Here is a 26,362-nt window from a genome sequence, read left to right as displayed (position 1 = left end):
ATCTTAAAACTGCCAGTTGAACAAAGAAAAAAAGTGATCTGATGGTGTTGGGTATATTATGACAATCATCATTTGAAAATGATCACTGAACTCATTAAGATCCTTATTTCTGACTTAGATTTATGTTGTTGATTACAGCATAACTGTGAATCTGCATAAATATCCAGAATTTTAGATATAATACAAAGGTATTCTTAAAAGTTGTTTTTTTAAAAAAAAAAAATCATTCTTTTAGGCACACACAGATGTCAAGATTCAGTCTATGCATCTCAACAATGGTGACGAGCAGAATATTCAATTAGGAAAGTAAATTACATAGACAATTCAGATCATAATTTATTCATACCGCAATGCATGATGGGAGCCATTAATGAGTTGTGATTGGTGGCAGACACTGCAACATGCTTTATTATTGTCACCATTGTTGAGATTCACAGGCTGATTATTGATGTCTGTGTTTCTAAATAAATTCATTTGAAAGTCTTTTGATCAGAACAATGATTATGAAATATTTTTGGATTATATGAAAAATACTGAAAATCATGTGCTGTAGAATCACAGAGCTGCTGTAATTAACAAGGTAAGCCATCTCAATAAGTTTTGTTTTACGGATCACAACATGATTATGTCAAAACATAACCAACACCATCAGATCACATTGTCTCTTTGTTCATCTGACTGTTATAACTCAATAACAGCAGACAAGCAAAATTTAAAGTAAACATATAAGAGTCAAGAGTCCAACTAAAGCAAACACCCATCACCTTAATGGTAACTTACAATTAGTGATTTCCTCCTTCAGTGATTCTGCTTGTTAAAGGAGTCATAACCTGCAATTTTCACTTTTCCACAAGAATCAATGTATGTTATGATCGACTAACGATTATACACTGGCCGGGAAGCCAATATTTAAAAGTGAAGCGTTTGTTTACCTCAGGGTAAATAAATCAGCGTGCACGCGCACTCAAATACGAGATTTTGATTTCAGCTCCCTCTTGACGTCATGAGGTAGTAGGATATACCATATATGGACACCGCAGCAGAAAGCCCCCCTTCCCCTCTCCCCCTCATATTCAGTTCAGTCGAGAAAGATGGAGAAACCGAGTGCACACCGGACTTGCTCTGTGGTTGATTGCCATAAAAAACATGTAAATGTGTTTTATCTCCCAAAATCGGACGAAACTATCAGGGACCAGTGGATGAAATTCATTTTTAACGCTGTCCCAACAACCCTTTCAACTGGCGTGCAGAGCCATGTAGAGCGTCCACGACAGCCAAAACATCGCATTGATCTCGCGAGACAATAATGCCTTCAGAAATAAGGGTAAAAGTAGGTCTGTGTTTATTTTTTTTCCACTTTTCTTTTTTAGAAGGGCCTGAAAGACTATAATACAGCAGTAGGTATCCAATGTAATACTAGGTTATGACTCCTTTAACATCAGGTGTCTTCAATAATGCTCAATCATCACTAAACTAATCACTTAATTATCTCATTAACTTTAACACTCTTGAGTGTTAATTTAACACTCATATTTTAACACTTTACACTTTTGAGTGTGGACTCATATACACTCCCAGGAGTGTTAATTTAACACTGGAGTTTTTGCTGTGTGTCTGTCTTTTCACGTGATTGAAACGCCTGATGCCTTGCATAAAACACACTACTTTATTCCTAAAGGTGGAGTCAGTCACGTCGCAGCATGTTTCGGCTATGAGTGAAAGTTAAACGCAAGAAGACGGTCTAAAGTTTGAAGTTCACCCATCTCCAGCACGAGAACCAGCGCTGATACTAGACTGTGGGATAATAGACTGGCTGATTACACTTGAATTACTTTTAAATGTTTATTTATTTATTTATTTATTTATTTGCTTCTAAAATGTTTGTTACATGAGTTTAAATGTATAGGCATGCATTGTATGCATGTTAAGAGAGTTTAAAATATGCTGCATTGCTGTACTCATGGACATTAAAAGCCAATGTCATTTATACCGATGGTTGTGTGGAGTATTTTACAAAGGTTTATTGGAAATTAAAAGTTAATATTAATCATACTATAAAAGTTAATATTACTCATAAATAAAAACAGTTAATATTACTCATAAATATTGTTTTTTAAATGTTTTCCCCCAATTATTTCTACTCAATTTTATTTGTTAATGTAGCAAATGCAGTTCTACTTAATTTTTTATTTGCTCAGTGCATTCGGTGTATGCAACTGATTTCACTGCTTTAAAATTTACTCAATATTTTTAAGTGTAAAAATGTTTCCCCCAAAAATTTTTTGTAAATCATAGTAAAAGTTTATAGAGTGCATTATCACACAAAAATACAAGACTGCTTGCAAAGCAAATAAATGGACATGAAACATTTGAGTTAACATTTATTTTATTATCTTACTTGTAGAACAGTGATACATGCAGAAATTATTAATCAAAAGCTGCACTTACTGCGGTTTGTTATTCAGAAATATCAGACCGGAGATTGCACAATTAACCAAGCAGAATTAAATATTTCAGAGAGCCGTGTAATAACAGTGCATGTTGATGTTATGTTTATTATACATAATAGACAACAAGGTGTTTTATAAAAGTTGCTCATTGGTTTAATAGTTTTGCTAAATCAGTAAAATGCTTTGCTGTTTTGTTATAAACATATTTTGTTTCATATAGTGTGATTAAACTTGCACAAGTTAAGTCTACTACAGATTTTTACAATTTCTTAAAATCCCTGTGAAATGGCTTGATAAGCATTTTTACTCAATTCATTTGATATTTATTCTGATTGAAACAGGAAGTCAGAACAGGACATATCAAAGAGCTCATCCCTTTTTTTAAATAGCCAGCATTATTTTTTGTTTACATTTTGTTTTGTCACAGCCCAACAAATTGACTGGCACTCATCTGTGCTGACTCGCACATATATCTTAGGACTGCAAACACTGGCTGCATCTGTAATCGCATACTCTCTTGAGTACGTTACTTATCACACTGTTTTTCGTATAATAAATATTTGGGAAGTATGCACTTTCAGATGCAAACACTGGTATGCACACTATGGTGCTTCACGTGACCCTGAATTAAAAATAATTCACCCCAAGAAAGCATTTTTACTGAATTGTTCACTATCCTTTTTATATCGCACTATGTCCATATGTTTATGTTCCACCATAAAGAAAATAATAAATGTTTCAACAAGTGATACATTTAGAGATTAAATAATTGAGTGTGTAAATATATTGGCATGGATGGTCGAGCAAAGTCAGCAATGGGGAGAATGCAACTCTGGGACAAGCTGTAAGGAGAGAGTCAACTGATAAATAGTAACAGCTGTTTCATCTTTCAGTAGGCGGGGAGAGAGTGAATAAAGCCAGCAACTAGAGTGTGATTGAGCAGATAGGGGCAAAAGCAGAAACTGGAATTAATTTTGAACTTAAATTAGAGAATACTGCTGAAAAGCTGGATTTTGTGTTGAGTTTTATTTTTGTTTGATTATTTTTGAAAAGACAATAAACATATTGTGAACTGGCTCGCTGCTCCAATCCTTCTTTCCCAGAAACTAACTACATGTACTGTATGTTTATATTTCAGATTGTTCTGTACACTGTAAAAAGAAAAATCAAAATTTTATGGAAAATAACTGATTTTTGTACGCTCATTTTCTTTTATTTTAAATTGTACTCAAAACTCTGTAAAATTACAAAGAATATGAGCTAATTAACAATTTGGCTGTTATTTTAAGTGTTATGATATTATTGCCAAATTATCGCAATTCATATTTTTATACTGAAAAATTACTGTATTTTATATAGTGTTTTTCTGTTTTCTTAAATTACAAACAAATGTAGGCCTATGTAAAAAAAATAATAATAATAATAATCTTAGTAGGGGGTGCTATTACGCATCTTCTGAAAGAGAACTGAATCTCCTGATCAAAACACAGGAGAAGAAGAAGCAGAAACAGGTGATATCATATGTAAGCAGATGCACATGTAAAAAAAAAAACAGTTACAAAACAATTACATAATAAAATATTCAAATGACTGGCAGCAAAAAAATAAAAATAAATTTAATTTAATAACAGATTTAATACAGCTGTATGCTCCATCAAAAGCACTCAGATCGTCTGAGTATCTACTCTTGGTGGTCCCTCGGGCACGGCTGAAAAGTAGAGGTGACTGTGCTTTTGCGGTTCCGGCCCCGAAGCTCTGGAATAACTTGCCCCTATGTTAGGCAGGCCCAATCACTTTCAGCCTTTAAATCCAGTCTTAAAACTTTTTTTTATAATTTGGCGTTTTATTCAGAATGAGAGCTGTTATTTTTAAGTTTCTATGATCTTGTTGTGTTTTAATGTTTTTAGTTTTTTTATGTTATTGTTTGTACAGCACTTTTGGTAAACCCTTTGTTTTTTTAATTAATAAACATTGAGATGAGTTAAGTAAAATATCCTAATTTAAATAAAGTGCAAAAAACTTTAACAGAAATGTTCCTTAAATGTTTTACAGAAATACACTGTTATTTTGCAGGTATTTCCTGAATTAATTCAAATGACTGGCAGCAACAGAACATTAAACGCTAACAGATCTCTCAATATCTCAGAATCTTCACTTTTTAAAAGGGAGTTTGACTTTATTTCTTTCATACAAATGTGTTTTTTTTTTTTTTTTTTTATGAACAGAAGTTTAGATGTTGATGGCTTTATGATAAATAAAGTCAGATTTTTTTTTTTTATGTTAGACTTTCTAGCATAATTTGTTCTCTGCTTTATCTGTGTTTCTGATACACGTTTGTTATGTGATTCACTGATATGACTTTGAGTCAATCCTCTGAGTATATTATCTTAGTTTATATAACATATATAGAGAATAGAATTTTAGATATAACTTATATAGAGACTATAATTTCACATGATTTTTCACATGACCCTTGTGATATTGTGGCATCAGTATTATGACAATTGGTATTCTGAAAAAAAAAAAAAAAATCCATTTAACAGAAAATGTCTTGAGCTGTGACTTTCTTTTAATTAATGCACACAGACATCAAGAATCAACATATGAATCTCAACAATGGTGACAATCAACAAAGTTTTTTGTGACTTTTGTAGATTGTTTTGACGTTCAGAGTTGATCTGAATTTTTTTATTGTAACCATTGTTGAGATTCATACACTGATTCTTGATGTCTGTGTGAGTCTACATGATCCTGTAAAAACAGTTTCTGTAATATATATTAAAATCTATCAGAGTATCACAGCACTTGCAGGATGTTCAACAGCAGTATTGGCATGCAAAATTAAAATCTAATATTAATTGATTTAATCAGATATTAGACTCCAGCTAGTATCAGTATCAGGCCACTACATGATGACTATACGATTATTAAAAGCAACCAGCATCATCTGAGCTGAGTTTCTCTTGCATTTTTTAATAACAAATGTGCATCAGAAACACACAGTTAAAGCCGCCAGAGAAATACAAATGTTAAAAAGACGAGATCAAGAGCCCAATTGAATCATGCACTGATCACCATAATGGTGACATCAAACTTTATTATTTTCAATAAAACATCAACATCTAAACCTCTGTTATTTCTCAATAATAAAATAAAAAAATTCTCAAAGAGGTGAAGATACTGAGATATTGAGAGTTAATGTTCTGTTGGGATGTTCTGTTGTGTCTGTTTTGTGTGTCACCATTGTGCTGAAGAGTAGAGCCTGTGCTTCAGTTCAGGATGAGCAGAGAAATACTGATGTTATGCTGCATGTTGCTTTATTTAACTGACTGTTGTAACTGTGTAGTTGCTGATGCAGTGACATAGTCACATTAATTCATTTATGTCGTTAACTGCAAGGGATTAGCATTTTACAGTTTATGTGTTTTTTAGTAACAGTTCAGGAAATATCTGTAAAACAACTGTTTTTCTGTTAAAAAAGTATTTAGTCTTTTGCACTTTATTTAAATTAGGATATTCTACATTCATTTTACGGTTTTTGTATGGCAGCCATTGCTGACAGTCATTTTACTTTTTTATTACTTTTTTTGTGAAGGTGTTTGATTGTAATAATTCAGGAAATAACTGTAAAATAACAGTTTTTCTGTAAAACATTTAAGTAAAATTTCTATTAAAGTTTTTTGCACTTCATTTAAATCAGGATATTTTATTTTAATTTTACGTGTTTTGTTTGGCAGCCATAGATGACAATCATTTTTTTTTTTTTTTTTTTTTTTTTTTTTTTTTACAGTGTACATACATTATTTAAAAGGGGGGTTATGTCTTCTTTTTTGTTTCTGTTAGTTTATTTTTTATAAGCTCCAAATTATTTATCCAAACTCTGAATAGCATCTTGTTTTTTGTGCTTTTTCCATTCATCTGGAATCTCACCATGACCCTGGAATGTTTTATTATAATAATTTTCCAGATTTTTCTGGAATCTGCACACAAACCATTTCCAGTAGGACAGTTCAGAGTGATCAGGGGTGATGCTCCACTTCGCATAAACTCCTCCTGCTCTTCTGTATTCTTTATATGGAAACCACACATCAGATACACTAAATCTTTTATCACTTGTTACTTCAGTGGTGCAAAAAACAGCACTGAGATTCTCTGTTTGATGGTAATGCATTCCATTAATTCCATCCACTCTGTGGAAAGGAACACTGTGATCTCCATCATGGTTTTCTATGGTGTTGGTGCAGATTGCTGCACAGAATGGACACTGAACCCAACAGCACTGACAGAGGTGATCAATCAGAAGCTCATCTGGTCTCTCCTTGTGGTCCAGTTTTTCATTAAATGTGTCTATGTTGAATCTACTGCTGATGTCCAATATTATAGCAGGAAGTTCTTGTCTTATCACATCTTCTAGGAGTTTCACATCAACATCATCATGATTCACTCCACTGAGGTCTTTTTCAGAGAAGATCAGCACACCTGAGAGCTGCTGTGTGAAACTCTTCAACCACAAACCAACATCTCCTGTGTTCACTTGAACATGTTCAGTAGATTCATGAGCTGCTTTCATGATCTTCTGCTGCAGGAGTTCAATGTTCTTCTTCATCTTGGGTAAAACACTGACACTGAACTTATCAGTGTTGTACCGACTGACTTCATCTCTGATGAAACTCTTGAAGTGATCTCTGGGTTTATGAATGTAGTTCATGTATTTGTCAAAATCCTCCTCTTCTGCCAGTGTCTTCAGGATGTGTTTCTCCAGTTTTGATCTGTTTCCATTCAGTGATTCACAGTTTGATCTCATTTCACCAGCCAGATCTCTGGCAGTCTTCTTGAAGACACTCTGCTCAATGGGCTCTTTAAGTTTCTGACAGATGATCTCACCAAAAATGGCCGCTGATGTTGCTCCATGACAGTATTTCTGGAAAATACTATAGTACTCTTCTCTCTTCTTCTCAACATATATTACAGGATCATTGGCTTCCCTGAACAGTCTGTGTTGGTCAGTGATCATCTTGTTTGCTCTCTTACAGATGGAAATAACCAAATCCCTGAAGAATTCATTCTTGAAATCATATCTCACTGGTCCTTCCTCATGTTGTACTATGCTTGCCTTGATGTAACCAGTGAGTTGTTGAATGCAGCTCTTGTTGTAGCCCATCTTTGTTATGTTAAATGATTGAATCTCTTTGTCTGTATGCTGAGCAACATCTGTGACAAATGATTTTATTTGAACTTCATCCTCTTTAGATAGAGAACCGCAAATTAACTTCTCAGCGGATCTGAGGGCATATGTAAAAAATCCACTTGATTTTTTAACTTTTACATAATCTGAAAAACTGGGCACAGAGAAAACATCACTGTTCTCCATCCTTTGATCTACAGAAACACTTCCATAGGCATCACTGAGGATCACTCTCACATCTCTCATTATGTCAATGTCTTTGATTGGAGGAGTGTCTGATATGATCTTCTTTACACTCTCTTTCCAAAATGAATTAAACGCTATGTTCAGTGTTTCTTCATCATTTGGTTTATCTTTCAGTTTTAAGGCAAGTTCTTTGCTCTTTTCAAATAGAGTGTTTTCATGATGTGTCCTCTGATCATCAATCTTTTTCTTCAGGCCTCGCTGCTGAAGAACTTCATTTAATTTCCTCTTTGTTTCTCTCACAATGTTTTCCTGAAGCTCCTTGATTTTGATTTCAAATGATGTTTTCCACTGAATCAGTATCTCTATATCTTTGTCTTTCTCAAAGAATTCAGACATTGATTTTTCCACTTCTTCTCTTGTCTTCTTCAGTTCTCTTTGAAGATCAGTTTCCTCAACTTCATGAATTGCTTTATTTTCTATTTGGTTGTGTAGTTTGTTCTCAGTTTCCATCATAGCACTGCGAAGACTCCAGGTCCATTTGCTGTATTCGGTCTCCAGTTTTCTGTAGGCTGAAATCTCCAGAGAATTTCTGAAGCTGAAGACAAATTGTTCATTCAGTAAAGCCTCCCAGAGATCTTTAATACGATCTTTTAAGTCTATCAGCATTAATCCATGTGACTTTGATGCATAAGTTTTAATAGATTCCTTTAGCTCTTGAATGTTTTTGCAGTAGTTTGGGTTTGGTGGTGCCATGGGTGGGCTTCCCTCCCAGAGCTGAGCAAAATACTTCACATCATTCTGAACATCAAATTTAATAACATCGCTAAAACATTCTGCATCACAGACTTCATCTTTAGCAGCGAGTTTTGTCATCTCATCCAGTTTTTCCTGCAGTCGTCTCCTTCCCTCCATGTTTTTCTCTCCAGCTGTGACGTCTGAGACGTTCTGATGCACAAACACACACCTGGGAGACAGATTTACCTTCTTCATCCTCAGGAAAGCCTGAACAACAATCTGAAGAACGTCCTGCATCTCAGATGGGTTTTCTCCAAAGATGTTGATCAAGGTCAGATTTCCAAGACCAACAACAAATGTGGCCAGTTCATTGTCATGATGTCTTGTTGATCTTCCAGCCAGTTCTAGAGCACGAAGACCTTCAGTATCAACAACCAGAATATAGTCAAATTTCATTTGTGTTTTCAGCTCGTCTGAGACTTTGACCAGCTGCATGAAAGCTCCTCTGGTGCACCTGCCAGCACTGACGGCAAACTGGAGTCCAAACATGGCATTCAGCATGGTGGATTTCCCAGAGCTCTGAATCCCTAAAACTGACAGCACAAAGACTCTCTGGTCTCCCAGTTTCTGGATGAGTGCATCTATAACAGCAGAGATCCAGACCAGAGGAACATGAGCAGCATCTCCATCCATCAGCTCCAGTGGGAATCCAGAGATCATCATCTCTGCTGCAAGACTCGGGAGAGAAGAGAAGTCAAACTGCAGATCTTTCTTGTTCTTCTTCACAGATGAACATGATTCATAGATCTGACTGATCTCCCTCATGATGTGCTCCATACCAAACGCTGCAGCTTGAAGATCCTCAGATATTCTCTCAAGTTCAGTTTGTTCAGCTTTGAATTGTTCAGGTTTTTTGTCTTTCAGTTTTAAAACTGCTGACCACTTTTCATCATACTTGTGATGAAGAACAGAAAGGTCATCAGATGAGTGTTCATCCAAGAGGATTCTGAGCCATTTGAGAAAAAACATCTTTTCAAGTTCAGTTTTTGAGTAATTTTTTTTATTAAATTGTGTCATAAACTCACCGGTGTCACATTCATGCTGTTGTTCACGGATTTTCTTCATTTCTGTTTTTTTTCCACCTGTTTCCATTTCTATCTTATCTCCTTTAGGTCGATGTAGTTCTTTGTTCTTCTGACTCCACTGATGCCACAGTTCTCCCTGACAGGGCAGAAATGATTTTTTGATTTTTGTCAGATCTTTACCCTCCAGTAAACTCATCATCTCCTGTGCTGCTTCTCTTCCTCTCCTGCAGTCTTCATCATCTTCCTCATCTACTCTGATGTCTGAGTGTTTGGACAGATCTATAAGTCTGAAAGTGGAAGATGATTCTGAAAGACAATCATTTATAGCTCTTCTGAGTTCTTCAGATACATCTGACTGATTTCTGTCTTTCAGACCAATCTTAAATTTCCCTTTCTTCATCTTCATTAAAGTAGATTCATCCTCTGTAAAAAGACAAATAAGCGGCGTTGTGATTCTGAACAGGTTCTGGATCTTTTCAGCACTTCTGTCTTTTTTCTGAAGTCCTGGTAGAAGAACAACATTGACTGAGGCCATTTCAGTGAGGATCTCCAGCTGTTTCTCATGGTCTCCTGCATCACCGTGTAGATTACAGAACGCAACACAGTCAGTGAATTTATCATCATATGATCCAGAGGGGCAGAACCAGGCAATCTCCACCACTCCATCCATCAGGACTCTGGTTCTGCTGCTGCCTGGGCAGTTCCTGTGGAAGAACGTGTTGTGTTTCTCATTGATCAGACTGTTCATCAGATGAGACTTGGATGAAGACACAGAGCCAAACCTGAAGAAAGACACCATTGGAGTTTCTGCCTTGTAGACCGTCTGGGTTTGACTTGAGGTTTCATTATTGGTGTTTCTCGTCTTCCAGCTCTTGTTGATTTGTCTGAATGTCCAGAGAGGAAACTCAATCTGTTGTGTGAATGGATCAGGAACAAGAAGAGGCAGAGCGTACTGACACTGGGACAGTTTAGTGACCATCAGCTGCTTCAGGAAACCATCAGCACAATGAAACACGGCCATCTGAACATCCATCGGGTGAATGCGATCAGTTTGACTTGTTCCTTTGTTATACAATGACACTGCTTGGAATATATCACCAATGTCTTCGGATATGTCAGTGTCTCTTTGTTGTGTTTTATCATGTTCATTGGCCTTATAAACATTAATGTATCTTGCTTTGTAGTCCATCATCAGTAGTTTTTGTAGGAAAGTCTGAATCAGTTCCTTTTCAGCACAGGACTCATGGGACTGTAATGAATGTTCAGTTATCTGAAGAACATCTGCAGCTCTCAGTTTATTGTTCTTGTGAAGATGAAGTCTGTGAAACAGGTGCTGTATTTCTTCACTTTCAGTCTTTTCCTGCGGTCGGCAGGAACTGATGTTCTCTCTCTGTTTAATAGACAGAATAATAATAGATTTATTTAATTTAGTTTCATTCACATGCAATTATATTCAAAATTGATAATGTGAAAGGCCATGTGATACTTTTAAAAGTTATTTTAAACTTAAAGGTGCAAGATTAAAAAGTAAAATACAGTCTATTAAACCAAGTTATACAATTAATATGACATTCATGGGTTTATCACCGCCCTTTGAGCCTCCCAGGCACAATAAAACATTAAGAGCTGTCCTCTCAGATCAGTCCCAAACAAGTTATTGTGCTCCCCTTCCCCCCTTCCTCTGTTACAGAAGTGCATGTCTAAATTCATTTCAAGTAGACCTTCAGTTGGGTCACATAATCAAATAAACAAGTTTGTGATGGATCAAATAATGTTTGATAATCAAGTTTCAGCTGTACATTTTATTTATGATCAAACATTACTTAGCCGACTCAACTGCTTACTTTTAACACATGGCAACACCCCAAAAATATGTCTTTAAATGGCTGAACTTTTACTGTTCACTTTTAACTGTTGAGACAATATGCTTTGTTTTTGTAATTCCACTAGATGCCACTGGCATCACAGAAGATGTATACCTCACATTTAACCATAATATCAGGTTTGTTTGTTTTACTTAAAATCCTGAAGGCTTTCTTTCTGAAAATACACATGCACAAGACTTCACAGAACTTCAGTATGTGTGATGTCTACATACAGTGACACAGATAATGGAAGAAAATGGCATTAATATAAAACAAGACTAAAACTCCTCTAAAGATTTTCTGTGAATGTTCACCTTTATTGAATCATTTGATTCAAAGCCGCCAGTCAACTGCTCACAGAGGCTGTTTCCTGTTACACAATTCTCTGTGTTTTCAGGTGAATCTAAAAGAGAGAAAACAGCAGTATATTACCACTGACGATTTTAGGGTTCAACTTTGCATGTAAACGCAGCCAATGTCTTGAACGTGACCTGAGCAACAACCGGTAACCAGTGCAAGAGATGAACAGAGGTGTGACATGGGCTCTTTTGGGCTTGTTGAAGACCAGTCATGCTGCTTGCATTCTGGATCACTTGTAGAGGTTAATTTGCACCTATGAGTTGAAAGTCCAGCAAGAAGAGCACTGCAATATTTCAGTCTACAAATGACAAGGGCCTGAACGAGAAGCTGTGCCGCATGCTCAGTTAGGAAGGTCCTGATGTTCCTGATGTTCCTGATGTTGTGCAATGTAAACCTGCATGACCATGCTTTCCTTACACTTACATTCTACCTAATCTAGACTGTACTCCTGTACTTTGCATTCTGGGAGCCACTGAGTTTTGTATGATGCTGGGCGATATATCGCACGATATTGTTAGGCGCATCTCGTCAGTAAAGCCGGTTCCTTGATTAGTAGTAAATCACCATCACCTGCTTTCAGATGGAGCGGTGTTAAATTAACACTCCTGAGGCTGGGAGTGTATATGAGTCCACACTCAAGAGTGTAAAGTGTTAAAATATGAGTGTTAAATTAACACTCAAGAGTGTTAAAGTTAATGAGATAATTAAGTGATTAATTTAGTGATGATTGAGCATTATTGAAGACACCTGATGTTAACAAGCAGAATCACTGAAGGAGAAAATCACAAATTGTAAGTTACCATTATGGTTATGGGTGTTTGCTTTAGTTGGGCTCTTGACCCTTATATGTTTACTTTAAATTTTACTGTTGTTTGTCTGCTGTTATTGGTTTATAATAGTTAAATGAACAAAGTAAAGTGTGATCTGATAGTGTTGGTTATGTTTTGACTTAATCATGCTGTGATCTGAAAAATGTCACGTATTGAGAGTCTTTTGATTATATTATATTGAAAATGCTGGCAATAGTGCACTGTAGGATCACAGGCTGCTGTAATCAACAAGTTAAACCTAATTCTCTAAATTAGTTTTGTGATTCAGACCAAATGATGATTGTCAAAACATAACCACCACTACCTGATCAACTTTACTTGTTGTTCATCTGGCAGTTATAACATAAATAAATATCAATCATCACTCAATCAATCACTAAATTATCTCATTAACTTTAACACTCTTGAGTCTGGAGCCAAATAAACTCCCAGGAGAGTTAATTTAACACTGGAGTTTTTGCTGTGTGAGTTCATGGGTGGAATAAACATATGGCAGGACTTTTACTTTCTGACCCCTGGACTTTCCACCTCTGGATATCAGGGTGTATACTTAAATTATGTAAAATATTGTTTTTACCTGGCATTAAGGAATTCTGCAAATATTCTTCTGTCTTTGGAGGTTTGTCTGTCTTCAGAGAATCTTCTGTCTTCAGAGAATCTTCTGTCTTCAGAGATTCATCTGTCTTCGGTGGTTCATCTGTCTTCAGAGATTCTGACATATTCAGAGATTCTTCCTTCTTTGGAGGTTCCGTCTTCAGAGATTCTGAAGTATTCAGAGATTCTTCTGCCTTCAGAGATTCCTTTGTCTTTAAAAGTTCAACTGTCTCCAGAGATTGTTCTGTCTGCAGAGAAGATAATGAGGGTGTGAGTTACAAACTACATGCCTACAAGACTGATATTCTGCCTAAAATCGCCTTCTGATGACGGGTTTTGTCTTTTTTTTTTAAATGTCAATAGCTTCTTTGATGCCAAAAGTTGACTGGCTTCTAGATTAACGGGTTAAGCTTTTTTTCAACAACAAAGCCTAACAAGAACAAGTGGCTAAAAAATTAAAACAAATACAAATTAGGAATCAGTCTTTTTACAAATTAATTACAATGAAAATGTATGTACTGCCAGTGCTTTTACTCTACAAAGCTATGATGAAGAGCCAGCAGTATATTGGCTTTGTGAGTCAGCTTTGGGCTATCACAAATTTCATCTAATTTTAAATGATGCTGCTTATAATTAGGTTAGTTCTGTCATTCTATGTGTCTTTGTGCTGGCTGTGCATTATAACACTAAGTGAAAACTTAAAGGGTAACTTATTAGTGCTGTTCATTGATTCGAGTAACTGTTTTGACATTTGGTATAAAGTGTTTTAATTCTACAATAAATATATATATATTTGTTATGCGCATCTCGTCAGTAAAGCCGGTTCCTTGATTAGTAGTAAACCATCACCTGCTTTCAGATGGAGCGGTGTTAAATTAACACTCCTGGTGCTGGGAGTGTATATGAGTCCACACTCAAGAGTGTAAAGTGTTAAAATATGAGTGTTAAATTAACACTCAAGACTGTTAAAGTTAATGAGATAATTAATTGATTAATTAAGTGATTATTGAGCATTATTGAAGACACCTGATGTTAACAAGCAGAATCACTGAAGGAGAAAAATCACAAATTGTAAGGTACCATTATGGCGATTATTGGTTGCTTTAGTTGGGGTCTTGACCCATATATGTTTACTTTAAATTTTTACTATTGTTTGTCTGCTGTTATTGATTTATAACAATTAAATAAACGACGTAAAATGTGATCTGATAGTGTTGGTTATGTTTTGACATAATCATGCTGTGATCTGAAAAATGAAACTTATTGAGATGGTTTGGTTTAACTTGTTAACAGCAGCTTTGTGATTCTTCAGCCTATGATTATCAGTACTTTACTTATAATTCAAAATAATTAATAAACATTGTTCTGATCAAAAGTCTTTCAAATAAATTCATTTAAAACACAGACATCAATAAACAGCCTGTGAATCTCAACAATGGTGACAATAATAAAGCATGTTGCAGTGGCTGCCACCAATCACAACTCATTAATGGCTCCCATCATGCATTGCGGTATGAATAAATTATGATCTGAATTGTCTATGTAATTTACTTTTCCTAATTGAATATTCTGCTCGTCACCATTGTTGAGATGCATTGACTGAATCTCGACATCTGTGTGTGCCTAAAAGAAAGTTTTTTTTTTTAAACAACTTTTAAGAAATCCTTTATATTATACCAAAAATTCTGGGCATTTATGCACATTCAGTTATGCTGTAACCAACAACATATATCGAAGTCAGAAAGAAGGATCTTAATGAGTTCAGTGATCAAGTTCAAATGATGAATGTCATAATATAACCAACAGCATCAGATCACTTTTTTCTTTGTTCATCTGGCAGTTATAACTCGGATACAGCAGCCAAACAAAATCTAAAGTTAATAATATAAGGGGTCAAGAGCCCAACTAAAGCAAACAATGATCGCCATAGCGGTGGTTTACAATTTGTGATTTTCTCCTTCAGTGATTCTGCTTGTTAACATCAGGTGTCTTCAATAATGTTCAATCATCACTCAGTTAATCACTTAATTATCTCATTACCTTCAACACTCTTGAGTGTTCATATACACTCCCAGGAGTGTTAATTTAACACAGGAGTTTTTGCTGTGTACAAAGAGCCGTAGTTAACTGACAAGCTGAGCCATATCGCATGAATTATCGCTGGCGATACGTCCGCGATATTAATGCGATATGGCTCAGCTTGTCAGTTAACTACGGCTCTTTGTAGTAAATGCCGCTCCATCTGAAAGCAGGTGATGGTGATTTACTACTAATCAAGGAACCAGCTTTACTGATGAGATGCGCATAACAATATCGTGCGATATATCGCCCAGCCCTAGTATTTACTACCAATCAGCCGCACTCACTTGACAAGCTGCACACAAAATAATCACAGCCTTTGCCAAATTGTGTGCGGTTTTATTGCGATTAATCGTGCAGCCCTAGGCGGGGCCCTTAGTTCGGCTGGCATCCAGGCTAACATTGGTTTGCAATTTTGGTTGCCAGTAAGCCTGTAAATTTACAAGAGTACTGTACATCATAAACTCGTCAAGTCAAGTCAAGTTTATTTATATAGCGCTTTTCACAACATAGATTGTATCCAAGCAGCTTCACAGTATTAAATTAAAACAATACATCAATGTTTGTTTCTAGTGGAAAACATCTACGTTTGGTAATGCTGATCAATAGTATTGTTGATAGATTAATTAAATTAAATATCCCCAACTGAGCAAGCCAAAGGCAACAGTGGCAAGGAACCGAAAAACTCCATCAGGTGACCTAATGGAGAAAAAAAAACCTTGGGAGAACCCAGGCTCAGTCGGGGGGCCAGTTCTCCTCTGGCGTTTATGAACTAGAGGTCGGATTTAACTGTAAGATTAAACTACAATTATACTGTAAAATTTACAGTATGTTACTGTTATTAATAATGCACTGAATTAAAACCTGATAACTCATTTTATTTGAGGAAATCGATTGGTCAATTGCCATTAAATATTTCATTTGAGTCCACTAGGAAAAAGACTTAAATGAGTTAGAAACATCAATTTAACTAAATCCTGCTAGTTAACAACAAAAGGAAACAAAGGATTTACCACCCGACCCTCTACCGGGGGAGGGAGTGGTGTGGCCACCATCTCCCGAAGAGCAGTACCATCCATCTCCGGGTCGCCCATCTTAGAACTGCTTACCCTTGCCTTTGCCGCCTCTTTTGGCGGGGGCCTTGACGGTCGAGGCAGCCCGCCTGCGACTGGCTCCTTGGCGCCGCTTGGAAGGAAGCTGCTGCTGCGGCGAGGGCAGACGCAGGAGGAGGCCCTCGGCGATGAGCAGACTGAGGGACCGCAGGCGATGGGGTGGAGGCAGCACAGCCTTGCCGGTTAACTCTGGCGAGTACTTACAGGCCCGAGAAGGAAGAAACGGCTCTCCGCGCCAAGTGGAGTTGGGGCACAGCTGCATTGCAATGGCCCACTCCACTGGAGGGATGCGTGTGTACCCCTTAGCCGCCCCGCCATGAAGGGTGGTGAGGAAGGAGGAGCCACCGGGACGGTTTCTGGCCGTGAAAGGTGCCGTCCACGCCCCAGTGAGCTCCTAATGCACCTCCGGGAAGAAAGGCACCAGTTGCTAAGAAACCAGCACGCGCCACCCCAATAAACCAATCATCCAGCTTAGGGCTCGGGACATGGGGCCCGGGAAAGCATGGCCATCATCTCTGGGTCCGTCTCGGGCACCGCTGCCACACCCAAAGGGGGATCTATTGGCTGCGGATTCCATTGGCGGCTCTACTGGCTGCGGAGCGTGGGAGGGATGAGGGTTCCTAGGGGGTTGGTTCCCCGAAGGAAGCGTGTTCATCGTGATCCTCAAGTCCACCCGCACTACTGCCTGAAGTAACCCTTGGAGGAGGATCGAAACAGGGATGAAATCCAGAATGAAACAGGGAACCAGTGCAGTGAGTGTAGAATGGGAGTTATGTGATCATATTTTCAGACTCTCATTAGGACACTGGCAGCACTATTCTGGATGTATTGTAGCTTCTGAATATTTCTGCCAGAAATCCCAATGAAGAGTATGTTGCAGTAGTCTAGCCAGGTGGAAATAAAGGCATGAACAAGTTTCTCTGCATCTGGAAGAGATAGAAGGGGACGGAGTTTGGAGATATTTCGAAGATGACAGAAGGAGGTTTTGCAAATGTGTTTTATGTGGTCATTGAAGGTCAGCTGCGGGTCAAACCGAACCCCCAGGTTTACGACTGAGGAGGAGGGAGTGATGACCTGGTCGTCAAAGATAAACTGAGATATGGGAGAGGAGTGGATCTGATGAGGAGTGCCAACAAGTAGTACCTCAGTTTTATTAGAGTTCAGCTGGAGGAAGTTGCTTTTCATCCATGCCTTTATCTCCTCAAGACATGTGGTGAGTTGTGACAGGGCTATGGAGAGACTTGGGGCAGTTTTGCTATAAAGTTGCAAGTCATCAGCATAACAATGGAAGGATAGTCCATGTCTGCTGATGATAGAACCGAGGGGAAGCATGTAAAGAATGAATAAGATTGGGCCGAGAACCGACCCCTGCGGAACACCACAGGGAGCAGCCTGGACTCACATTCTCCCAGTATAACACATTCAGTCCTACCAGAAAGGAATCCACTGCAGTACTGTTCCTGACAGTCCAACTGTGTTGTGGAGGTGGTCCAGGAGAATGGTATGGTCCACTGTATCGAATGCCGCTGTTAGGTTGAGGAGAATTAGCAATGATGATGATCCTGAGTCAACTGCCATAAGAAGGTAATTTGTCACCCTGAGCAGAGCTGTTTCGGTACTGTGGGCCGAACAAAAGCCTGATTGAAATATCTCAAATAGATTGTTGTGTTTTAAATGGTTGTGAAGCTGAGAGGCGGCTTCCTTCTCTAGAACCTTTGACAGAAAGGAGAGATTGGAGATCGGCCTATAATTTCCCATAACTTCCAAATCTAGGGTTGGTTTCTTGAGTATTGGACAGATGACAGCAGCTTTAAGAGCAAGAGGGACAAAACCAGTTTTGAGAGAGAGATGAATAAACTCAGTGATAATTGGGCTGACACTAGAAATGAATGACTTAAGCAAAACAGTATGGGATCCAAGGTGCAGGTGGACGGCTTTTTTTTTTTTTATGGTTTCCTCAACGTAGCTCTGCTGAACCTCAGTGAAGTGCGAAAGGAAGGGCAATCTCCTGGGCAGAGGGTTCAAGGACGGTGGAGACAGGGAGGAAGAGACAGATATTGAAGAGCGGATGTTGTTGATTTTAGATCTAAAAAAGTCAATGAAGCTGTTACATCGCTCCACTGTGGTTTCAGTGGATGAAGATGATTTTGGCTTCAAGAAATTGTTTACTGTAGAGAAAAGCTGCTTAAAATTTATAGTATTTTTATTTATGAGGTTTGAGTAAAATTTAGAGCGTGCACCCTTCAAGGACTTAAGATAAGCCTTTTGATGGTCGCGGAAAGCAAGCTTGTGAACAGTTAGACCAGACTGTTTACAGCAGCGTTCCAGGATACGTCCCTCAGTTTTCATTTGCTGCAGTTCCCGTGTGAACCAGGGGGTCTCATCGATCACAAGTTCAGTATGGCGTACCACAAGGCTCAGTACTAGGACCACTGCTTTTCACTCTGTGCATGCTACCCTTGGGAGATATCATTAGGAAGCATGGCATTAGTTTTCACTGTTATGCCGATGATACTCAGCTCTATATTTCTTCACGCCCTGATGAAACTTACCGATTCACTAAATTAACGGAATGTATAGGTGATATAAAAAATTGGATGAGTAGTAATTTCCTACTACTTAATTCTGAAAAAACAAAGATTCTAATTATTGGACAAAAAACTTCTTCACATAATAATCTAGAATACTGTCTAACACTTGATGGCTGCTCTGTTAAGTCTTCGTCGTCGGTTAGGAACCTGGGTGTGCTCTTTGATACCAATCTTTCATTTGAAAGTCACGTGTCTAGTATCTGTAAAACCGCATTTTTCCATCTTAAAAATATATCTAAATTACTTCATATGCTCTCATTGACAAATGCAGAACAATTAGTCCATGCGTTCATGACATCAAGGCTAGATTATTGCAATGCTATTATGGGTGGTTGCCCTGCACACTTAATAAACAAATTACACCTGGTCCAAAACGTAGCAGCTCGAGTTCTTACCAGAACCAGGAAGTATGACCATATTAGCCCAGTTCTGTCAACACTGCATTGGCTGCCTATTAAACATCGAATACATTTTTTAATATTGTTGATTACTTACAAAGCACTAAATGGTTTAGCTCCGCAGTACTTGAGTGAGCTCTTAACGCATTATAGTCCTTCAAGACTATTGCAATCTCAAAATTCCTGTTGATAATATCTATAATATCAAAATCAACTGCTGGCAGTAGATCCTTTTCCTATTTAGCACCAAAACTTTGGAACACTCTTCCTAACATTGTCTGGGAAGCAGACACATTCTGTCAGTTTAAAGCTAGACTAAAAACACATCTCTTTGACCTAGCATACACATTACACATTATAGATTTCCTTAATTTTCATAATTCAATGTTAGGCTGCATAGATTAGGTCAGCCGGAACCGGGAACACTTCCCATAAAATCTGATGTACTTGTTACATCATAAGAAGAATAGCGTTCTATTCTTATAGGGCCCACGATCGATCTAACTTATCCAGATAGAAATGTATTGCTCATTTTCAATGGGAAAGTGCCCAAGAAACAATCGACCGGCAAGATTGCCCAGCAACATTTCTCAAAAAGTTGCCCTGTGTATCATCACCTTCAGTCTCTTTCTCGAATTTTTCGAATTGGAAAGCGCGCATCTAAAAGTTCCCTCCCAGTGTGTCTGGTATGTGCGTGCGTGCGCTGTCATGACAACAACGAAAAAGTTGACAACAACCTAGTCAGCAGTTCAACTGAGGGGTTTGTGTGGCAACAATAGCGTGCTGAAATGTCAAGTAATGTTCGTTTGTCTGCTTGGGGCTCGAGGATATAGAGCGACCAACTTTTTTTTGAGCAAGCAGCATAGATTATGCGTGACACGGTCTCAATTTGCGGGACGCATGAATTGGGCTTCAAACGCTGTGCGCGCACGCGCTACGCGGGACGGGTGGTCACCCTAGTCTACGCTAATATTAGTCTCTCTGTTTATCCCGAGGTTTACCGCAGTCCGCCGGATCCAGGCTGTATCCAGATTTGATGAATGACCTGTGCCTGGACGCGACGACAGCGCAGTCCTGAAATGTCAACTAGGTTCTTACTGTAAAGGCCTACCTCCCCTCCATGACCGCAATGACCGCTTTCACCATTCATCTGTGTATGCTGTGCAGCTGCACTGCGTTTTAAAATTTTGGCTTCAATATTCTCGAGAAAAGGAGTTTTCCCATAGCATAAGCTACTTATGCAATAGGAGAGAGTGAGACCTCTCGAAAGGGAACAAGATATTATGTCGAAATAACGAGATATTATGTTGAAATAACGACTTAATATCTCGAAATAACTACATAAGTTTTCTTTTTTTTTTTCTCACCTTGCGTTTCAGGGCTTCCGTAGACTCTCCTCTTAACAAAACTAAAAAATAATCATCAATCATTGGAGAACGAGAAACACTTCAAGTTGGATTTTTGAGAATTTTGGTTCTGAACAATCCGTGTATCATTCGTTCAGACGTTTTTTTTATTTAAAGGAGCTGTATGTAGTTTTCAGCGGCCTCTAGTGGTGATGTTTCAGATTGCAACCAATAAGTTTACAAGCGCATGCTCTTACGCGTGCTCGAATTTATGAGCAAGCACTGTGGCCAGACTGAGACGCAACACACAAAGCATCCCACAACATGCTGGAAACTCAGGTAAACTCCTATTTTTACAGTCTATGGTAAACTCCCACTGCAACGTTACAATAATAGGCTACTTTTATCAGCTTGACGTTGAACTAATGCTCCATGCTCGTACCATGATAAGTATGGAACCCTATAAACCGTGCCGAATTTTGCCACTGCAAGCACTAACATACTTCACATTTTCTTCAGGAAATGTACATTCTAGGTTTGTAGATAAGGTTTCTCCATGATTCAAATGCCCTGCCGATGTTGATCCGTGTTTTTTACCCGAAGTTCATCCGATTCACGTCTGGCCTTACGAGCTTCAGCAGAAAAAAACTCTTTTTTTTATCAATATGTGGAGTTTGTGTTGGAGTCGGTGTTTTGCTGGGCGCAGGCCGTTTCTTAGTGTTATCAGACATGTCATAAGTTGCATAAGTCATAAGTCCATGTCATAAGTTGCAGTGTCGTCGCTGTTGAGTGCAAAGTCAGTAGGCTAGACGAGTCGAGAGGCTCGGGAGCGCGCATGCAGGTGACGTCACTGGCGGTAAATCCGACCCGGGACCTTCACATAAAAATAAGAATACTTGCTTTCAGAGGTAATAGCAAAACCCGAAAACTGGAAAATTTTAATGTGAGATTACAACCCCTTCACACACAGGCAATAAAAAAAGGATTCATTTTGGTAAAAAGGCTACATACAGCACCTTTAATATTTAAAGTAGAAAAATTTGAAAACAGTTCCAAAAAAACAAAAGACAAGAATTCAGCTTGATTTTTCGTTCTGAAGGTAGAAAAATGAATAAACAGCTTGAATATTCGATTTCTACATGTGGGCGGGAATGAAACGCCCCTTTCTTCTGATTTGTCAGCCGAAGATCAAACTGTTCCGTCATCAGTTCTTCCTCAGTTCCGTACAGCAGAATAAGAGTCCCCCGCTGCTGCAGCTTATGTGCAGATTCTTATCTCATTTATTGCAACTACATTTCATCTTTTTCTCATCAGTTTATTCATTTTTCTACCTCAGAACGAAAAACGAAAAGTCAAGCTGAATTCTTGTTTTTCATTTCAACAGTAAAAAGGAACTGTTTTCTCATTTTTCTACTTTCAATATTAAATCCAAAAAAAAATGACTGAACGAATGATACATAGATTCTGAACAGACAGACAATCTTGATTTTCATGTTTATTTATTTCTGAAACAATCACCCAGAAAGTGAAAGTAAAGTTTAGATTTCTGGAGCCCAAACAGTGAAAATGGATGTACTACATGTATCTGTAAAATAACTTTCTTGTGCCATGTGTCATTTGTTAAGACCTATTGCACAAAACTTTCAGAGTTTCTGAGAACAATGTGTATGGCATCAACTTAACAATGAAAAATCTAAATTAACATGAACACTATTTACACACAAAATGTAAGAATAAATAAATGTAATAAATTATTACTAATGTATTAAACACTTTGGTAAATACAGTCATAAAATTAATTTACTAATGTGTTCACTACATTAGAAACATTCAAATTTTTATTTTAATATTAAGATTTTTATGTTATTTTTTTATCCTCAGGGTCACTGGAAATCTGGGAGTCTACATGTTTATTTATCATTCACATTTACTTGTAATTTTGCAGGTTTCATCCTTCATACTTGTCAGATGCCTGTAATGATCAGATTACACATTACTGGAAGCATTTATATACCAGTTCCACAGCCTATTGATCATTTAAATAACCCACATTACCATTACACTGATATTGAATAATACAAATATTGAACATATACAATATAAAACAGAACTTAAAAAAGATGTGTTTGTCACTTTCACAAATGCTTACTTGATACACATATAGTTATATTACATTAAAAATGAAACCCTAGCATTCAAGTGACCTATTTACAGTTAAATCCTTAAAATGGCCAAAAGTCAATTTGTCAACTAAATGTGAAAATTGTGATGTGATTTTTTTTTTTTTTTTTATTAAATCTTAAATCTTTCAGATTTTACAAAGAGATCTCTATTGTCACCTTGGGGTGGGGATCATGTTTGTGATTTCACTCCTTTATCACATTTGTAACTGGCTAACACTCTAACTGAGATGAAGTCAAATTTGACTTACCTGAAGTGAATCTGGATTCAAAACAGCAGACGAAGGTTTTCTGCAGCATATCATACAACAGTAATTGCAGAAAGCCATTGTAACTGCATGTGTTACTCTGCTACAGTCTATGGTAAACTGTGTAAGTCTGTCTCTTAAATGCTTGTAATTAATTTATGCGAATATACATGTCAGCCAATCAGAGGTGATCTGTAGGCTACTGCCTTCCAGTAAATCACATGACATTAAAGAAACTTCATGTTGCGATATGCTGATTGTTGATATCTGTGTGTGATATCCAATTATTTTTTTTAATTTTTTTTTCATGTTTGTTTAAAGATTTAAACTGATGTTATATTGCTGGATCTCATGCTGCAGTAACACAGGGTTTGTGATGTGAATATATTAGTGGAACAACTTAATTGTTAGATTATAAAAAACCTCAGTGAATCAGGCTGTTTCATGATGATTATAAAACCATCAACAGAAAACCATCATCACCTGATCTCGTTTCACTTTAGCTTTCTTTGCTGCTGCCAATGTGTTTGACAAACACACTGTCACAACAGCCAAAAAAGACAATAGATATAATAAGAGTTAAAGGAATAGTTCACTTTAAAATGAAAATTCTGTCATGATATACTCACCCTCATATTGTTTCAAACCTGTATGAATTTCTTTCTTCTGCTGAACACAAATAAAGATATTTAGAATAATGTCAGTAACCAGACAGTTTCTGGGTCCCATTGACTTCCATAGTATATTTTTAAGGGACAACATTTATAACAAACCAAATCATTTGAAAATCGGTAGAAAATTGAGCAAGTTATGGTTATTTAAAAGTACATGCACCATTTAACGAGTGAGCGAGCTGTCTGTGGCAAGATGGCCGCCACGTGCGGACGTCGACCTCCATTGGCCAGCAGCGCGCACGAGACATCTAGCCTTTATTATATGATATCTATGGCTCTGCCCCCAGTGCCATGCAGCAGCATCTGATTTGTATTAAAAGGGCACACACTGAAAAGGTGCGTTTCTCTGAGCACCAAAATGTGATAAATTAAACACGCTGTAAAAAATGATCTGTTGGATATTTTAAGCTAACACTTCACATACACACTCTGGGGACATCAGATACTTATTTTACATCTTGTGAAAAGGGGCATAATAGGTCCCCTTTAAGAAACAGCACATGAATCTCAACAATGGTGACAAACGAAAAGCTTAATGTCGCAATGCATGTTGGGAGTCATGGATGAGTTTTGTACTATGGTGGCACCCAGCATGCATTGCGGCATGAAGCTTTTCGTTTGTCACCATTGTTGAGATTCATGTGCTGATTCTTGATGTCTGTTTGACACCCTAGACTGTAAAATCTTGTATGCACTATATTTAAAAACAATGTTTAAGCTAATAGCAACAAGCTAATCTTGTTGAAATTTGGAGGACTTTGTCCACAATCACATCATAGACAATGTTTTGTCGGCAGGCCAGATCCAGATCCTAAAGCCAGATCCAGCCTTGACAACATTCTCCACACCTTGCTCTTTCTCGTTCTCATCCTCTTTCTCCTTGTTCACCACATCTTACATAGCCTCCTATTCCTCTTATATTTTTCATCCATTGTTGGTATCAACATTCAGCGCAATATTTCGAGTCAATTTTGGCACTCTGAACTGACTTGTATTTTGTACAGTTGGTTTGGTCACATCATTAGAAATAAGTGTGAAAAATGTTGAGTCATGAGTAAACGATGACAACTGTGTTGTAGTTGTGTTTAACTTTTGCCTGCCTGTGTTTAGCGTTTTGAAACATAAGTGCATCACAATGCGAAATGTGTTTTAGTGAGTTAGAATATGTTTAAAGTTTTGCAAAAAGAGTCCAGGAGATTTGCAAACAGTGTTTTAACTACCTGAACTTGTTTAATGTTTCACAGAAAGAGTGATTTATTTGACAATTTGGTTTAGAGAATGGGGTTTAATGTTTTAGCAATTCAGAAAAAAAATATTATTTATGTAAGCACGTGGTGGTTCCATTCCTAGATAGCCAACATTGTGTCGGCTCATATCTGGTACATGTGGAAAGATGATCTGGCCCACATGTGGCTTGGAATGATGGCCCTTGGGTGGCTCACTCCTGTTTGCCAGATCTGGGCCACAAGCAGGCCATAGCAATGCCAAGTCAACCAAGAGCAAATAAATAAACCAGGACTGGACCTTATCTGAGCCACAAAATCTGTGTATATTTAATATGGAGTCATCATAAGCCTGTTAACAAGCAGAATTACAAAGAAACTGAAGGAAAGAAGAGAACAGTTTATGCACTTTGGAGAATCCCATGAGCAAGTAACGCTGCACACTGGAGTTTTATATGTTGGACCAGACGCAGAACCAGTTTGCTTCAGCACCATCTCACCATCATGACTGAAGGGGCCCCCATGGGAACATCTAAGCCCCATTCTGTCCTATGTCAAGAACTTCTTCCCTGTTGTCACAGTGGTCCATTTCCTAAGCAATGGACCTAGCACGCAGTACCGCCAGAATGGGAACTTCTACGTCTTCACCTTCCTCCTCAACAAAAAGGGATTCCAAGCTGGGACCTGGAATTTGTTCAAAGCCAGCCACGGTAAAGGGGCGCCAGATGGGGTTGGAGGTGATATGAAGAGGAGTGCGAATTGGTTGGTGTGCCATAGCCGCGATATCCACAATGAAATGGATCTGTTTGAGGCATTGGTGCACACAGGCACAACTCTTACTCTGTTCTACGTAAACGAAGGTTCCATTGACAGGGCAATGAAGGACAGGCCAGACAGCAACCTCAAGTCCCATTAACAATGAGAATATACCAGATTGTCACTACATCTCCTGGGCATATGTTGTACCCCGTTTACACGTACATGGTTATTTTGAAAAACGGAGACATTTCCCATTTCCCTACACGCAAACCGAGAATTCGCCTCTGAAAACGATTCTTTCTAAAACCTCCGGCCAGAGTGGAGATTTTGTAAAACTCTGTTTGCACGTTTGCAGGTTAACTGAGACAAACTGAGAATACTGAGAAAGTTTTAGGCAGAACTTGCACTGCGTCAAAGGTGCAACCTATATTTTCGGGATTCTGATTGGCTAACATGGGCTTG

At 37.8% G+C, this 26,362-nt stretch overlaps 1 protein-coding gene across 1 annotated transcript; it reads right to left on the bottom strand.

Annotated features, from left to right (window-relative positions):
• Nucleotides 1-2,423: 2,423 nt before the first annotated feature.
• LOC311277197 (interferon-induced very large GTPase 1-like) lies at nt 2,424-23,520 on the bottom strand. Its single transcript, XM_084387413.1, has 4 exons — nt 23,248-23,520; nt 13,274-13,538; nt 11,821-11,909; nt 2,424-11,031 (listed from the first exon to the last, which is right to left on the bottom strand). Exons 1-4 carry the CDS (start codon nt 23,323-23,325, stop codon nt 6,316-6,318), a joined length of 5,148 nt encoding a protein of 1,715 aa, XP_084243539.1. The 5' UTR covers nt 23,326-23,520; the 3' UTR covers nt 2,424-6,315.
• Between the last annotated feature and the right edge of the window lie 2,842 nt (nt 23,521-26,362).

The sequence above is a fragment of the Rutilus rutilus genome (genome assembly GCF_951802725.1).
Source record: "Rutilus rutilus genome assembly, chromosome: 1".
Lineage (NCBI taxonomy): Eukaryota > Metazoa > Chordata > Actinopteri > Cypriniformes > Leuciscidae > Rutilus > Rutilus rutilus.
This window is presented reverse-complemented; position numbering and strand designations above follow the sequence as displayed.